Source organism: Mesocricetus auratus, unplaced genomic scaffold, assembly GCF_017639785.1.
Source record: "Mesocricetus auratus isolate SY011 unplaced genomic scaffold, BCM_Maur_2.0 Super-Scaffold_15014, whole genome shotgun sequence".
NCBI classification, from domain to species: Eukaryota; Metazoa; Chordata; class Mammalia; order Rodentia; family Cricetidae; genus Mesocricetus; species Mesocricetus auratus.
The window spans coordinates 36,543,486-36,561,441 of record NW_024429186.1 but is presented as its reverse complement, the minus strand read 5'-3'; the positions used below and the strand labels follow the sequence as shown (position 1 = coordinate 36,561,441).

The window sequence follows — 17,956 nt, the reverse complement described above, 5'->3', positions numbered from 1 at the left end:
ATAAAATTGCCATGGGAAGAGGGATGGAACACCTCTCAGCATGTGTGCTCTTCAAGAGCCTGTATTTAGCCTGTAAGCAATGCCCACAGCCACCCACAGCAATTCCACTGTCAGTGACCCCAAAGACACTTAAAACTTCAAGGTTTTGGTCTCCAAGTTCTAATCCATATGCCATCTTAGACAAAGCAATAGAGCAAAATGAAACTGAATGCTTGGGACAAGTCAGACAGCTAAGCCAGGAGCATGCAAAACCAGGAACATGTGGCAATGTAAATACACAAGACATCTTTAATTTGTTAAACTCTTAGTTTATGTTAAGACAACATTAGAGGGAGGAAAACAGGATAACAATGCAAAGAATCCTTTTATGCCCTTTGACAGCAGGGAGAACTGAAGACAAAGGAGACCCGGATCACGTTCATAATCACATTCATAACAAGCAACTATTAAGTAGGGCTGGGTGGTGGGAGATTAACTTTTTTCTTTGCTCTTATTGTACTAAAAATGCTGTAAAAGAAGCATCCAGCTGGGTGAGAGGCAGAGGCAGGTGGATCTCTGTGAGTTCAAAAGGGCAGCCTGGTCTACAGAGTGAGGGCCAGGAGGGCTCCAAAGCTACCCAGAGAAACTGCCTCCCAAAAAGTGTTGGAAGTAGGACCAGTGAGATGGCTCAGTGGATAAAAGCACATGTTGCCAGACTCATAATCTGAGTTTAATCCTAGGGCCTTACAACAATTGTAGAAGTTTTCCTTGTATGTATTATGGCATGTTTGCTTCTCCCCAAAGTAAATAAATACATATAATTGAAAATAATTTCTAAATAATTTAAACTACAAAGTGGGCCTTGAAAACAACATGTACAGTTCCAGTCAACAGTCCACTGATAGAAAATTATATCTTTTGTTTGTTTTTGGTTTTTTGAGAAAAGGCTTTCTCTGTGTATCCCTGGCTTTCCTGAAATTTACTTTGTAGACCTAGCTGGCCTCAAACTCAGAGATCCGCCTGCCTCTGCCTCCCAAGTGCTGGGATTAAAGGCGTGCGCCACCAATACCCGGCTCGCAAACGACTATTAAATACTGTTTCTGTCCTATGTACCCCATTCCACTCCCAGTAATACTTGGATCAACTCTCATTCCAGACATTTCCCAATATCTCAGTGAAGGAACAATGACTACAACAATATGCCTCCCCCAGTTAATCTCTTTCTAGGAACTTTTGTGCATTTGGCCTCCTGGATAAAGTAGGTTGATACACTGGGACACAGTGTGTCTGACCTGTGGCCCATGGGTTGCAAGTATCCCAGGACAAGAGGACAGCCCGACACATTGTGTCACTGTGTCAAGTATCTGAGTGTGGGAGGGAGGAGGGAAAGATGGCTTGGGCCTAGGAAAAGGAAAGGGATCCATGGGAACCTCAGGACATACAACAGCTGTCTAGACACAGGGCTCACAGCTTTCCTCAGGAGCACCGTTTAGTTTTACTGTTGTTGCTGTGATAAAACATCCCAACAAAAAGCAACTTAGGGAAGAAAGGTTTTATTCTGGCTAACAATTCCACATTATAGTCCACTACTAGGGGCAAGTACTGGAGCAGGACCTGAGACAGTTGGCCATATCATATTATAGTCAAGGGCAGAGAGAAGGATGCTGGCATGATTTGTATTCAGCTGGTTTCTACTCATATAGCCCAGGGCTTCACAGCAAATAAGGCTACCCAAACAATCTTTCAGCTGGTTGTGCTGAGTACTCAGGAGGCAGAGGAAGTGGATCTCAATGAGTTCAAGGCCAGCTTGATTTACATAGTGAGTTCTAGGACACCAAGGCTACAAAGTGAGAGCCTGTCTCAAAAAAAAAAAAGTCCAAAATAAATAAAAAACCAAAAACAAAAACAATCTTCCAGAGACATGCTCACAGGCCAGCCTCAACTAAGACAATCCTTCCTGCAACCCTCTTCCTAGGAAATTCTAGGTTGACAATGAAAACTAACTAGCATGAGTAGCTCTATGTCTATTTCTGTTGTGGGAAAGGTTGATTTGTCAAGGAACATCCTGGCCATGGTTCTGTGAATTCTACTTTTTAAACACCCTATTCTTGTCCCCACCCCCAAATTCGGGTGGTCACTAGTAAAGAACTAGATTAAAGCTAATGCCATGTTTTGTTTAATCCTACTGTGTTTTTTTCCTCCTTCCTATCCAAACTGGTATCCAGCAAATTTGAAAAGGTATCCAGGTCAACATGTCCGAGGTTCTGATGGCAAAACAGGTACAGGAAGCATTTCTGCCATTTGTTAGGGAAACTAAGGCGGTGTTTCCCAGAGCCACAGCAGTGGATAGGCTCTCTATGCACTTACAGTACCTTTCCTCAGCACAGAAGCATAAATAAGCCTCAACATGTCTTTGGACTGCACTGTGCTAAAATGTTCAATTCCAAAACTTGCTGCTTGAATTGCTAACTTGAGTTTCATTGGGTTTAGGTCAGAATGCCCCACAAATTTTCAAATGTCCCCAAATATGGTCTGTCACTTTGTACTACCTACTGATGTGAAACAGCATGCTCAGCATTGATGATTACAGAATTAAAGTATCCACCAGCTCTGGACAACGCTGAAGATACTCTATGTCAGCAGTATCAAAAACCAAGCAAGGTGGAATTAATTCCTTACGTGAAAATAAACAATCAAGTTGGGGATGTGGTTCAGTGGTGGAGCAGTGCCCAGCGAGCCCAAGGTGCTAAGTCAGTCTCCAGTAGTGCAGTAAGTATATGAACAGGCATGTCTGCTGTACTGGAATGTAAATTTGCTAATGCAAATGCTAAAATTACATGGATACCAAATAATTGTTTTGAAACAATTTTTATCATTTATTATCAGTAACTGATTTGTATACTTATTTGATATGCCTACATACCCAGGGAAGGTAAAAAAAAAAAAAAAAAAAAGGTTTGCAAGTGGGAAAAGCTAACTCTGGTTCTTAGGTTCCAAATGACCTAATTTAGATGCAATTGTACAGTTCATGTAAATGATTTGGTGAGTCATAACCTAATCACTAATAGTGAATATCAACAAATAAATTGCTAGTAAACAGTTTAAACAAATAAACATACTCAGGAAAAAGGACAGGTGAACTCTGTGATGGCAGAACTCTGACTCTGCTGTATCCCAGTCTCTATAATATTACCTAGCAGCATGTTTTCAATAAGTATGTGATGAGCAAATTGAAACACAAATATATTAGACTGTAGAATACAAGAGAAAAACAAACCAAACTAACTCTACTTGTAGGCTCTATTACTAGCCTTGGCTGGAACTCACTCTGTAGACCTGGCTGGCCTCAAACTCACAGAGATCCGCCTGCCTCTGACTCCCAAGTGCTGGGATTAAAGGCGTGTGCTGCTGCCACTGCTGCCGCCGCCGCCGCCGCAGCCGCCACCACCACCACCACCACCACCACCACCACCACCCGGTTGGATGTTGCTATTAGCATTTTACTACAATAAGAGCAAAGAAAAAAAGTTAAACTTCTACCTATCCTTCATGATGCTTTAAAATGTCAGTTCCACAAAACTTTTACCAAGCTCCTGAAGTCTATTCACACTCCTCTTAATAATCTTTTTATGAAAAACAAAACAAAATAATCTTTTTATGAACCTTAGAATCGTCACATCTTGTATAGCAAGCTTTCTTGTTGGACTATCTTTGGACTGCCAGTCCAAAAATAATGATTGTAGACTTATTAATTATGAAAGCTTGGCCTTTGCTTAGAATTTTTCTAGCTAGCTTTTATAACTTAAGTCAATCTGTCTCTATTAGTCTACATTCTGCCACCTGGCACCATAGTTACCTTTGTTCTGTACCATGTTCAACTTCTTCAGGGTCTAAGGCAAAATTTGCATCCCTAGATTTCTTCTTTCCTCCTGGAAATCCTGCCTATCCTCTCCCGCCTAGCTATTGGCCATTCAGCTTTTTATTAAACCAATCAGAAGGTACTTTGGCAAAGATACATTTTCACAGTGTATAAACATCACACAACAGTCTTGAGACACCTAACCAGAATCACTTTTAAGTTGAGTATATGCATATGCAGTTAATTCCCTTTTGCCCACCCCTCTTATCACAGAAATTCTTAAATCAAAAAAGTATTTATTGGCTGGGAGTGTGGCTCAGTGGTAGTGCATTTGCTTAGTGTATTCAAGACCCTGGGTTAACCAACCCCTCAATCCCCGCACGGTAAAGGAAAATAAAAGTATTTATCTTTTTGTGATCTATCCAAACAATTCTTTAATAATAAGATACTCAGTAAATGAACAAATTCAAGTTAAGTGCCTTGTCATACTCTCTGGAAAAAAGCTTGAAGGAGTAAGCTAGAGCTATAAATGGCAAAGATAAGGTTTGATAAATAGCTGTTGAGAACATTAGCCTACTTCATTTTTGACTCTGCTGGTGGAGTTAAAGGGCTCACAAATATGAAGGGCAAAAGAAGAGATGCCTTAAGAAATCCTACATTTCCAAAAGGCCTTAGCACCAGTTACAGGGTTTAAGTCTCAAACCACAGAGAAACAATCTGGCCAGACAGAGGAGCAGACTGTCTCTCGGGGAACACATAACCACTTAGAAGATGAGAGGCGCCAGATGGGACAACAGCGCTGTCAGTAGGGCTCCAGGACTCCACAGGCAGTATGTTTAATTGTACAAGAGACAATTATACTGAGCTCTTCCTTCATATGTGTTTCACATGTGCCTGCCACCAACTATGTGTGACCAACTGAAAACAGTTGTTTTTCCATTTACAACGAAGGCACAAACCAGATGTCTAAGCCTAACTGAGAACAAATTAGGTCTAGGAAAAGCAAAAGAGGGCCAGTGACATGGTGCAGCAGGTAGAGGTAACTCCCAGGCCTGGCGAGCAGTTTGACCCTGGGATCCACAGTGGAAGGAGGGACCCAATTCCTGCAGGTTGCCCTCTGACCTTTCTGTATATGCGCACATACACACACACACACACAAAGTTAACTATAGAAAAAAGGAAGCGATATCACTACACATACATGTGGGCTGACAAATACACTTTACAGCTGTTTCCAGCCTACTGACTGTGGGGGTAGCTGAAGTGACTTGATAGTGAAAATGCATGGTTTTCCCTTTCATTCAGGAAAAGTTTGTTGAGAAGTCTTCACAGAAGGACCCCTGGGTCAGTCATTCACGAGGACACAGAGGACAATGTCTCCAGCCTGCCTTTTCAATAGGAGTGCTCAGAAAGGGGGGAAACCTTAAGTGAGGAAGAACAATCCCTGAACAGCTATTAAGCAATCTTATAGTAACACCAAGAAGGCAGACATTATCGCTTTGGTTGATGCCATCATTTTTATTTTACATAGAAAGAAACAGTTTGGAAAGGATGGAGTATTTTCCTAGAGTCCCCAACTATAGGATGAATGGATACGGAAATTAAAAACAGGACTATCATTCCATCTGCATTATACCTTTCTCCATAAATAATAGGGCCAGGGCTAGAGATATAGCTTAGTGGTAGGCCCCAGAGCATGCAAGAGGCTCTAGATTCAAACAACAATCACACACACACACACACACACACACACACACACACACACACACACACACACACACACACGGCAGAGAAAAGAAATACAAGTAGTATGGTATTAAAGGGAAAGCTGCTCTATCTGTGAAATCCTTAAAGCCTACACAAGCTAGAAGAGAAACCCATTTCTCCCACTACTTTGCCAAATCTTACTTCCATACCTAACTCTAGAAAGAAAATACTTTGTATCTACACTGATCATAATACTCCTAGCAACAGTAGTGCTGCAGAGGCAGGAAGATCTCTAAATTCAAGGCCAGCATGATCTACAGAGTGAGTTCTAGGTTAGCCAGGGTTACATAGCAGGACCCTGTCTTAAAAAAACATTTACCACACACAACAGATTCCTTTTCTTCCCTTTTGAGAGGTGTGAATATTCACACAAGGGTTTTCTTTGCCACATAAAACCCCCCAGTTCTATCAACTGAAAAAGGTGACCTAGGGAGAAGTTTTAACAGGGGTATAGGTCTTACAAATAAGAAATGCTCTCCTCAGCCCAATCTCAAGTCTTACATGAATCACTGGCCAAATCATTAAGTTGGAATGATTTGCATTTAAAATTTAATTTCTTTAGAATTTGTATAATATTAAAAAAGAAACCACACCCCAAATACACAAAAAGAAAAGAGGGGGTGGGGAGCAGCCCAACTAATAGACAGTCTTTCTAAACAGGAAAGTGAGGAAGGAAAAAAATGCCCTTGACTTTGGTTCACACTCCAGACTCTCAGCATTGGGCATTCACGGTGAAGCACACAGCAGGCATTCAGTTAATGTTGACTGCTTGTCATTTAGAGTCATGCATTAATCGTGCCATTAAGGTACATAATAATCAGTCAGCTTCCCTTATTGAGCTACCTTAGTGTTTTACATTCAAGAAGTATGACTAGAGAGGGAAACCATGCTTGTCTTCAGTCCAGAATCAAACAGATAATGAAAGAAGGTAGTAGTAGGATGGATTAGGTCATTTCTCATTGATGCAGTCAAACAAAAACTCAAGGGTCACAATGTAGGCCTCACACAGACAAGTGGCCTGGCTGAAACTTGCTGTCTTTTTTTTTTTTTTAAACTATGAATTTACTGCTAGCATTTAAAAATTAGAGGGCCAGAAGGATGGCTCAGCAAGTAAAGGGATTTGCTCCTAAGTCTTCCAACCTGAGTCCAATCCTGAGGAACCACATGGTGGAAGAAAATAAACTTCCAAAAGTTGTTCTCTGATCTCCATATACCCCCTAGGCACAAGGGTATGTGTGCTTGAATGCAGATGTGTACGTTTGCTTGTGCACACACACAATAAATATAATTTTAAAAAAAGTAATCATACACATAACTTAAATTTTAATTTAAATTAAATTTTTAAATTGCATATTTTTAAAAAACATAATCATAAAAAGATGCCAAGCATTTCTTTTTTTTTTCTTCTTCTTCTTCAAGACAAGAGTTTCGATGGGCGTTGGTGGTACATTCAACAGCCTTTAATCCCAGCACTCAGGAGGCAGAGGCAGGTGGATCTCTGTGAGTTCGAGGCCAGCCTGATCTACAGAGCTAGTTCCAAGACAGCCAGGGCTATACAGTGAAACCCTATCTACACAAAAAACCCAAAATAATGAAAACCCAACCTCCCCCGCAAAGTCCAACAACAACAACAACAACAAAATTAAGCAAGCAAGTGAACAAATATTAAGTTCAAGCTCTTATCAGTCAAAGCAGAGAAGGCTTTAAGTTTTAAGTAATTATTTGATTTAAAAGTTATGCACATGTATGGCTTTAATAAAAATAATTTAATTATAACAAAAGCACAAGTAGGGAAAAAGAAGAAGGATGCCCCGAAAGAAAAGGAAGTCCACACATAAGACGAGAGAATGTGGGTGGGTTCTGTTGGATAGTGGCAGCAAGGCTGGATTCACAAAAGGCTTCCTAAAAATAGCTGCAAAAGGGACTTTCATTCCATTCAGGACAAGATGCTGATTAAAGGAACTGGCTTTCTGTGACTGATGATGTAATGCTGGGGAGACATACAGGGAAAGCAAAGCCCACAACTACCAGCTACTAAAACCAACAAGAGGGAAACCATATGGCCCTACCCTTGCAAACAGAGAAACCCTGACACCGAGGCCAGCACTAGCCAGTGTGGAAATGATGGGCTTCTGGCCAACTAACGTGTAATGGTAGTAGATGTGAGGTTTGTGGCCTCCAGCAGATTATATGAAACCTGTGTACTTTCTGGTTTACTGTTATTTAATTTTGGTTGATCTGGAATTCATAGAGATCCACCTGCCTCTGTTTCCCTGTACTGGAATCAAAGGCATGTGCCAGGCCCTGGGTATGCTTCCTGAATCACCATGTAGCACACTTTAAATTAATGTGGCTGAAAGGGATAAACTAAACTCAAAGGCTTCACTTCTAATAATTTAGAAATAAAGGGACCAGACCCTCACTTAGCCCCTGCTTTAGCAGCCATGACAGGCTACAGAAAAGACATGTATAGGCCTCAGACACAAGGAGACTCCAGATCCTCTGACCTCCCAGAGTCTAGGGCCAAAACTGAACACAAAGAAACTCCAACCACTACCCCCCCTCCCAACCCCAGCCTTGGAGATGTCTGGTTTCTGGGAAGTTTGCCTACAAAAGAAACTCCAGGGGGGACCAAAACCTCCCCTGTAGTCTCCAGAATATAGTTCTGAAAACTACTGGTATTTGTGTACAACAGGCTACCTGCAAGTAACAAGACAATGCCATAGAAACCACAGAATGCTCCCTCTCAGCACTGACCAATGAAAATAATTGGTACACAGGCATTTCATGCCAAAATACGACTTTTAGAAATTCTCCTGATTGTTCCCAAATGTCAACCAATATCAGAAACCAACTCATACCTACTGATGTAACTTTTGTCTTTTAAACCTAGCAGTAGACAGGGAACTTCACTCCCTCTGGAGGCTGCTGCGTCAGCTTCCTAAATGGGGTCCCTGTTACGGTTGGATGAACAATCATTAAACCTTGCTTTTGCAGTTTAGTGGGTCTTCCTGGTGGTCTCTGGAGACTTTGCAACTTGGGCACAACAGTGGCAAAGGCTTTTTTTTTCTTTTGGACCATTCTGACTATATCTTCGGAATTCACTAACTGGATTAACTAACACACAGACACAGGAGAGACTCAGAGAGAAATCAGTGCAGCAAGAAACAACCTAACTTCCTTGAGGAACTACAAAATAAACCATCTTTGAAGAACACCTTGAAAGGGAATTGAGAGCTACCTTGCAAGAAGAGGAAGGCACATCAAGGGTGCATGTACAGAAAAAGCAGGGACATAGGAGGAAGGCCATCTTCAAGCCAAAGACAGAAACACAATTTACTGGTGATACCTTGACCTTCCAATTTTCAGAAATGAGGGAATAAATTAATGTTATGTTTATTTGAGATATGATCCTTTTATATAGCCCTAGCTGTCTTGGAACTTGCTATGTAGACCAGGTTGGTCTTGAACTCTGCCTCCTAAATGCTAGGATTAAAGGTGTGCACCATTATGCCTGGCTTTAGAATTTATATCTTTTAATCTATCAGGTTTGTGCTATTCTGGTATTAAACCCCTGGTAGACTAACAAGCTTATATCCTGAGGCAAGTACACAAAGAATTTGAGGGATACTCCAAATAAAAAAATAAAACAAACACAAAAAACAAACAACAAACAAACAAACCCCCATTCTGTTACTAATTCCCATTTTTCTTTATACAAGTGTGAAAATATGGCAGAGAATAGTTCCTGAAAGGGGGGGGTAACCTACTTTCTACTTTAAAAGTTACACTGGTTTAATAATTAACACTGCAAGTCCAGGTAAAAGATACAATTAAACCCAAAGGTTATTTCTCAGCTAATCAATCTGTGATCTGTGGGGGTGGGAAACTCCAGAATAAACCCCAGGGCCAGAGAGCTCTTTCTGCTCCGGCACACTGCTGCACATCTGGCTGTGCTTCCGAGTGAAACTGCTTCTCTACACTTCCAAAATCCAGAAGGAAAGTGCTTTATAACTTTAGTAGTTAGACCATGACTATTGGATAAACCCCAACCCTACCCCCATTTTAAGAGTTTGGTATTGATGTTATTCATTCCCCAACTGACAGAGCCAAAAACCAACTCTCTGAGCACCAGACATATTTTGTGCCATTCACTTGGCAGAGTCCTTTGTTATTTTTCTGATGACCATTCTGATGATGCCATCCATGATCACCAACAGCAGATGGTTGAGTTGATGAGCATACTCAAAATAAAAATAAGACATTTTTCTGGCAGCAGGTAACATTAAATAGGTGAGAATGCCATTACTGAAAACTGAGGTTTGAGGGGCTGGAGAGGTCATTCAACAGTTAGAACACTTGTTGCTCTTGTAGAGGACCAAAGTTCGATTCCCAGCACCTACATGGTGACTCACAGCCACGTGCAACTCCAGGTCCAGGGACTCTGATGCCCTCTTCTGACCTCTATGTGCACCAAGTCTGTATGTGGTGCACAGACCAGACCAACATGGAGGCAAAACACATACAGCTAAAATTAATTTTAAAAAATGACATTTGAGGGGCTGGAGAGATGGCTGAGGGGTTAAAAGCACTGACTGCTCTTTCCAGAGGACCTGGGTTCAATTCCCAGTACCAAATTGTAGCTCACAACTGTCTGTAACTCCAGTTAAAGACACACATGGCAAAACACCAATGCACATAAAATTAAAAATAAATATAAAAAAGATTTGTTTAAAAATTTTTTAAATGTTAAAAACTGGGCTGGAGAGATGGCTCAGCAGTTAAGAGCACTGGCTGTTCTTCAGAGGTCTTGAGTTCTATTCCCAGCAACCACATGGTGGCTCACAACCATCTGTAATGAGATCTGGTGCCCTCTTCTGGCCTGCAGGCATCCATGCAGGCAGAACTACAACAATGATTAGGAATGGTTAGTGGGCCTCCAAAAAACACCCCAATGGGAACAAGGAGGTATAGACAACGACACAGGTGGGCAGGGCCCATTTAAAAGGGAACATATTGACTAGGCACAGGTGGTGCTCTTAGTGGCAGCAGCTGGGGGTGTATCCTGTCAGAACTCCAAAGACAGGCCAATAAAATGCCTAAATACTAACAAAAACACTGTACACATAATAAATACATCTTTAAAAAATGTTAAAAACTCAAGATGACTTAGATCCAAATTTATGGAAAACTATAGGCTTTTGTCAGCACATATCTAGAACAAGTATAGGAATGGCTGCTTAATGCCTAGGGTTATCAAACCTCAAGAAACAACCCTGTCCATTATCTGAGAAGCCCTCCTTTAATTAACATCACCAAGGATCCAAGCATGTATAAAGCAACAAGCAGGACATGTGATGGATGACGGAAAGCGTTTAACAGCAATAAAATAGTAATAACAATAAAAAAATGAAAAACTCCCAGGCTGGAGAAATGGTTCAAAAGGCAAGAGCACTACATATTCTTGTAGAGGAATAGAGTTCATTTCTCAGCCCCCATGTTCCCAGCTCCAAAGATACTGACACTCATGTGGACATACTTACAGACAGGTACATACACAATTTAAAATAATAAAAATGTTTAAGTGTTCTGGGAAAATCCTTGGAAACAGGATATAAAGGAAAGATTTTTAGGAGTAGGGTGTGGTGGCACACACTTAGAATCTCAGCAATCTGGAGATTGAGGCAGGAGGATTCAGAATTCCAGGCTAGTCTGGAGTACATAGTGAACCCCCATATCCAGGAACTACCTCCAATCTCATTCATAAAGAATAAATGAAAGCTGGGTGTGGTGGCACATGCCTTTTATCCCAGCACTCAGAAGACTGAAGTAAGTGGATCTCTGTGACTTGAGGCCAGCCTGGTCTGCAGAGTTAGATCCTGGACAGTGAGGGCTGTTACACAGAGAAACCCTGACCAAAACTGACGGGAAAAAAAAGAGTGAATTAAAGTAGGAAAGGTCCTGGGATTTTTGAGACATGGGGTAGTGGGTAAAGACTCTGGTGGCCAAGCCAGACAACCCGATTCAATCCCTGGCCCCACACAGTGGAAGAAAAAACCGACTCTGGCAAATTAATTGCCCTCTAACCTCCACTTGTGTGCCACAGCTAATGTGAATTTGCACATGTGTGTGTACATATACCCAATAAGTAAATGTAAAATAAATGTTTAAAAAAGAAAGGAGGTTCTTAGGAAAAAATATCTAAGTATCACTTATGCCTGTTATGACCATATATAAATGACCTGGCTTCTTCTAATCTTTATTTTTATAATTCCCTTGGACATTTTTTGACAAACTGCTTATAGTAAAAGAAAGAAGTATTAAGGGTTGGAGAGAAGGCTAAGCAGTCGAGAGTCACTTGTTGCTTTTGCAGAGAACCTAGGTTGGGTTCCCAGCAGCCGCATGGTGGCTCACAATCAGCTGTAACCTCAGTTTCAAGAGACCTCAGGTCTCTTGTATATACATACATTCATAAGCATGCAAAACATTCATACACATAAAATAAAAATCTAAAAAAAAGTTTGTTTTTTTAAGTTAGTATATTCGTCTCTTGTAATAGTATTCTCTCATGGAGCTGCATGCCACTGTGGGACAAGACAGCCAGCTAGAGTTGCATACCCACAGTGGGACATACTAACCTGCTTCTGGATCTGCAGGAATCTTCCACATGTACAGGTTGAAGTCATCAGAGCCTGAAAGGATATACTGTTGGAACAAAAGAGACATTGCACATATTTTATAGTTGGAGAGATTATATATAATACATATATAATTACATATATAATACAACATATAGCCTTGTGATATACCTATATCATTCTGTAAAGAGAAATTCTATTTAAAAGAGAGCCAGTGAGATGTCTCAGTGGGCAAAAGCAACTGCTGTGCAAGTTCGATGACCTGAGTTTGGTCTCCAGATCCCACAGTGGAGGGCAATAACAGATCATGTGCATCACGTCACTGTTTCTCTTTCCCCTCTCCCCCCCACAATTAAAAAAAAACAGTATAAACTGTCATATATCTAAAGTGCCACAAAGCAAATGGCCTTGCACAAATATTCACAGACCACAAGGTAGGAAATAAAAACTAAGATCTTCATAGAGATCATTAACATGAGGTCAAGCATCCTAAATTTCTCTGCACCCCCCTGACATCCTGGAGGAGCAAGCTGCCACCAACCCAAACATGACTCAGTGCCAAGGACATGGCATTGTTTTTATGTAGCAGCTTCAAATTGCCTGGTCTGAAAGTGGTCATTATTGCTAGATCTAATTAGATTCATAAACACATTGTGTGCATCTTTGGCCTTCATGACGTTCTCTGAAACTAGCCTAGTGCTTACATTGATCCTGTCTCACAACTCTTCTGGGAATTGCCGAGTCTGTATTCTTTTAACGGAACCTAGCAACTTGTATACCTACATGTTTTACATTGTCTACTTGATTCAAGCCCCTTAGGAATTGAGGTGTCACTTTGCATGCCTTTGTAAGCAACAGAGTAGCTGGCATATCAGCCCTTCTGGGTTAGCATGAAGTGAGTGAATAAATCGTTTCTGTTAATCTTGTGAAATTCCTGGGCTCCTGAATTCCAACTTTCGAACTGCAAGGAAACTTTTCAATTGGAGTGTAATATGTTCCCTTTGAGTTTCTGGGTCTTGAGCAAATTTACATAGTGATTTGCCAACCACTTAGGTGGTAGATAAGGGACATTAGGGTCTCATGCGGGTTCCACCATTTGTTCTTGGAGAACAACCCACTTGGTTCTTTCATTTAGTAGGTGAAGATCCTAAATCAGTGCTTTCTCCTCAATGCCCTGACTTTGAGGAGAGCATAGCTTCACTGTAACTGTCCTACCTTTGCTTCTCACTCATGCTCTTCAAAGTTTTTGAAGGCTAGGGGATGGGTTTTTTAAACTATAATGAGAGTCGAGACGATCAGTGTGAGCATTAGGCTAGCTTCAGAGTCACGGGGGCCAAAGAAATAGCGATGACTCTCCTTATAGCCTGTGGGATCAACTGGTGCAGCCCCCTATCTATCCCTGGACCGCCTTCTGTTTGACTGCCAACTGCCAGGTTCCACATCTATTTGTCAAAGGCTTTCTCCAAAGTCTGTCTGCAGATCACTCCAAGAAATGAGAGCTGCACAGGAGCAGCTTGGAGCAGCCTAGTTTCCTGTGCTAACAAAAGAACCTGATGTGGATGTCTGTGCTTTACATTCCCCCCTCAGGCAAGACGGCTCCTTTAGTCTTCCTCTCCCCTCTCACTTCTCCGCCCTGCTGTTGCTTCCTGAATTTCCAAAGAATTAGTTACACCTGAAAACTGAACCCACTATAAGACAGAGGCAGAGTCAGAACACAAAAGAATCAGCTACAAATGCATGCATATATGCATGTATGTATGTATATATGCATGGAATAAAACTCACTAGTCAATATCTCGCTGTTCCATGTCCTGCTTAAAAGAGGCTGTAAACCTGACATAGAATTCTTGCTTTCTTCCCTTCCCAAACTAAATCACAACAACAACAACAACAACAACAAAATGTATATTAAAAAGTACAGCAAGGCTATGCTTATCAGAGGTCTTACTTTACTGAAGGATCAGTACTTTGCTGGGCAGAGCCCAGTGAATACTAAGCCCAGACAGAATGCTGACTCAGAAGACAGCCTTAGAAGGAAGAAAATGCTCCCACAGAGTTAAGCCTGTTGGCTGTAATATGCTAGCTCCTCGAACACACAGAAAATGCTTAGAGTGCTTTAAATGCTTTTGGGGATAAGTTCTGATAGCTCATCTCCTAAAACCTCTCTTCCCTCTACCAGGACAGAACCGCTTGGGATAATTTCCAGAGAGGGGGTCTCGACCCACTGACATCTAGTCAGACTGTGTAAGTGCTCACCAACACTGGAATTACAAGATGCCCTGAGGACTTCATTTATGGCATTTAGTGGTTGTCTGTGGGACTCCTGCCAACATTAACAGTTGACTGCCTGGGATACTGTTAACTGGGAGAGTCTGAAATAAAAATGAGTTCATTCTTTTATTCTTTAAACAAATATTTATATTGAGTGTCTACTATGTACTGAGCACTGTTCCAGGGAAGGAAATACAGAACTGGCAAAAAGAGACCCTGTCCCTGCCCTTATGGAACAAAACTAGGAACAAGAAAACACATACATGTGGCATACGCCTTTAATCCCAGAACTCAGGGGTAAAGGCAGGTGGATCTCTGTGAGTTCAAGGCCAGCCTGGTCTACTGAGTCCCAGGGCAGCCAGGACTACATAGAGAAACCCCATCTCAAAAAACAAAACAAGAACCAAAGAAAGAAAAGAGATACATGATGCTCCAGGGTGGGTAAATGTTAAAAGAACAGCAAATCATCTCAGGGTAGAGAATTAGGGAGTGGTGGGGCAGCTTGTTTCTGTGTGTGTGTGTGCCTGTGTGTGTGTGTGTGTGTGTGTGTGTGTGTGTGTGTCTGTGTGTCTGTGTGTGTGTGGGGGGGGGTGTTCACAGAGTCTTCTCTGATAAAATAGCATTCTGAGCAAAGTTCTGAAGGAAATGAGGAAGCAAATTATGTGGCTATTTAGGAGAAGACTATTCCAAAAATGGGCAGAGAATTCTGAGCTATTTCAAATATAAATTAGTAAACTGTGTGTAATGTCTCAAACCTGTAATCCAAGTGTTCCAAAGGCTTTGAAGCAAAGAGCTGAGTGAGGAAGATCCTAGCCTAAACTACACAAGAGTTCCAGGTCAGCCTGGGCTACACAGAAAGATCCTGTCACAAAACAAAAAGCACAACAAATTAATTAGCCCGTGAACCTGGGCCCCACATACTCTGAGTGGTACTCAACCATTCAACTCTTTCCCCAGTCTTTAAAAAACCATTGTCTTGAGACTGGGTCTTACTAGCTTGCCCCAGCTGGCCTTGAACTTGTGATCAGAAGCCTTTGTCATCAGGCCCTGATTTTTTTTCAAAGCTGTGGGCCTGGTGTAGAAAGGCATTTAATATCACCACAGGAAGAATCTCCTTTCCTAAGGTTGCCTCCTAGGACTGGAGGACTGGACTGGTTGAAGTTTCAGACTGAGTGAGGACTGCCAAATGGTTAGTGCTCAAGGCACTAAGTCCTGGTGGGCTCTCTCAAAAGCAGTCTGCTATGGAGCACAAGGGAAACTAAACAAAAACAGAAGAGCTCTCATGCCAGTCACTACCAAGAGAAATCTACAGTACATGATCTCATTAACATTCATAGATGATAATAATGATCTGGACTAAATCAAAACAGAGGTGTAATTTCTCTCTCTTTCTCTTGGTATCTCTTGTTCCATATTGCTGGGATTAAAGACTGGGCCATCATGATCTAGTTTTCCACATGGGTTATGAGAGTATTGGGGCTGGAGTGTGGGGTGCTGGAATTGGATCCTCATACTTACATACAAGCACTTTACCAACCTAGCTATCTCCCCAGCTCTAATACTCTCTTTATCTTGACACCTAATTTCAACTGGGTTTTTAAAAACTGTTTTGTTTTGGTTAATTTTTAAGAGAGAGAGAGAGTCTTGTATAGGCCAGGCTGGCCTCCAACTTAAAAATAGCCTTGCACTCTCGATCTTCTGACTTTACACGGCCTCTCCCTTTTCCTTGACCACCTTGACTCCTCCTCTTACCTCCTCCTCTCTTCACGTGCTGTTCCTCTTCCTCCCTCCCTCCCTCCCTCCCTCCCTCCCTCCCTCCCTCCCTCCCTCCCTCCCTCCCTCCTTTCCCACCTCTGTTGGAGACGGTGTCTCACTATTAGCCTTGACTGACTTAGAACTGTCATATCACCTGCCTCAGTCCTGTTGTAAAACTTCACAGTAATTTGTGGGATTTTCCCTCGGTGACGTTATTTATTTAAGTGTATATGTGCTGTGTATTGAATGGCCACCTGTGTCATAGAAGGCATGTGGAGCTCAGAGGACAACTTTTGGGAGTTGGTTCTGTCCTTCCAACTTGGGCTGAAGTGAGACCCTGCCTCAGGAAATGTCAAAAGGTGGGGAGGATGGGGGCAAATAAAGCCACCCAATGTCACCTAAGACATCAAGTAGTTTAGTTGGCAAGGAAAATGAGGCTGGGCAGTCAACTGGGTTAGACCTTATTCTGTGGGCACTTGAGGGTTTTCCTGTTTAGCCTAGGCTGTTCTGAAACTCGCTCTGTAAACCAAGCCATCCTCAAACTCAGAGATCTACCTGCCTCTGCCTCCTGAGTGCTGGGATTAAAGGCATGCAGTAAATATTTTTTAACGTAAATGTATGGCCAGAGAGAGATGGCTCAGGAGCAACAAATCTGTCACCTAAGTGTGGTGACCTATGCTGATCCCTGGACTCACATAAAGGTAGAAGGACAAAACCAACTCCATACACTTGCCCTTTTACCTCTGTGCACACAATGTGCCCTCATATATTGTGTACACACAATAAATTAAGAAGTCATTCCAAAACACGTGAGTGAAAATTTGTATAAGCAATGACCTGAAGAGTGAGAGGTCTGATGGACTATAAAACAAAACAAAACCTAACAGGTAGGTTGGAGCATGACTCTAAGATCACTGGAAAGACAAGTTAAGTATAGTGGCTCACATCTGTAACCCCAGAATTTAGAAGGAGGGCTATGAAGAATAGGAGTTCAAGGTCTGCCTTGTCTACACAGTGAATTCAAGGCCACTATTAAGATGAACCATGTAGGCTGGGGGTAGGAGTGGTGGGAAGTGGGGATGGGATAGGGGATGGTACGGGTTTGGGGGGGGTGGCGCTTTAATCCCAGCAATTGGGAGGCAGAGGCAGGCGGATCTCTGTGAGTTCCAGACCAGCCTGGTCTACAAGAGCTAGTTCCAGGACAGCCTCCAAAGCCACAGAGAAACCCCGTCTAGAAAAAACAAACAAAAAATTTAAAAATGTATTTTATGTACAAATGTTTTACCTGTATGTATGTAAGTGTACCATGTGCATGTATCAGATTTCCTGGAACTGGAGTTGCAGATGGTTGTGAGCCATCATGTGGATGCTGAAACTCAAACCTGGGTCCTCTGCAAGAGCAACAAGTCCTCTTAACCACTGAGTCATTTGTGATGGTTTGAACAAGAACAGTCCCCATAGGCTCATATACTTGAATCCTTGATCCCCAGTTGGTAGAACTGTTTGGAAAGGGTTAAGAGGTATGGCTTTTTGGAGAAATGTGTGTCACTATGGATGTGCTTGTTCTCTTCTCCCCCCTCCCTCCCCTTTATCACTATTTGTGAATCAAGATGTGAGCACTCATCTGTTCCTTCATTAACACCATTGTGAGCCCTAATCCCATGAAACTGTAAGACAAATTAGTTTC

At 41.9% G+C, this 17,956-nt stretch overlaps 1 protein-coding gene across 3 annotated transcripts in view; it reads right to left on the bottom strand.

Annotated features, from left to right (window-relative positions):
- Dcaf5 (DDB1 and CUL4 associated factor 5) overlaps positions 1-17,956 on the bottom strand; it is a 92,460-nt gene that overhangs the window by 13,612 nt on the left and 60,892 nt on the right. For all 3 annotated transcript variants that reach the window (XM_040742827.1, XM_040742829.1, XM_040742828.1), the window contains exon 7: positions 12,244-12,310. In XM_040742827.1, the coding sequence (XP_040598761.1) occupies positions 12,244-12,310 (67 nt within the window). The remainder of the gene's footprint in view (positions 1-12,243; positions 12,311-17,956) is intronic.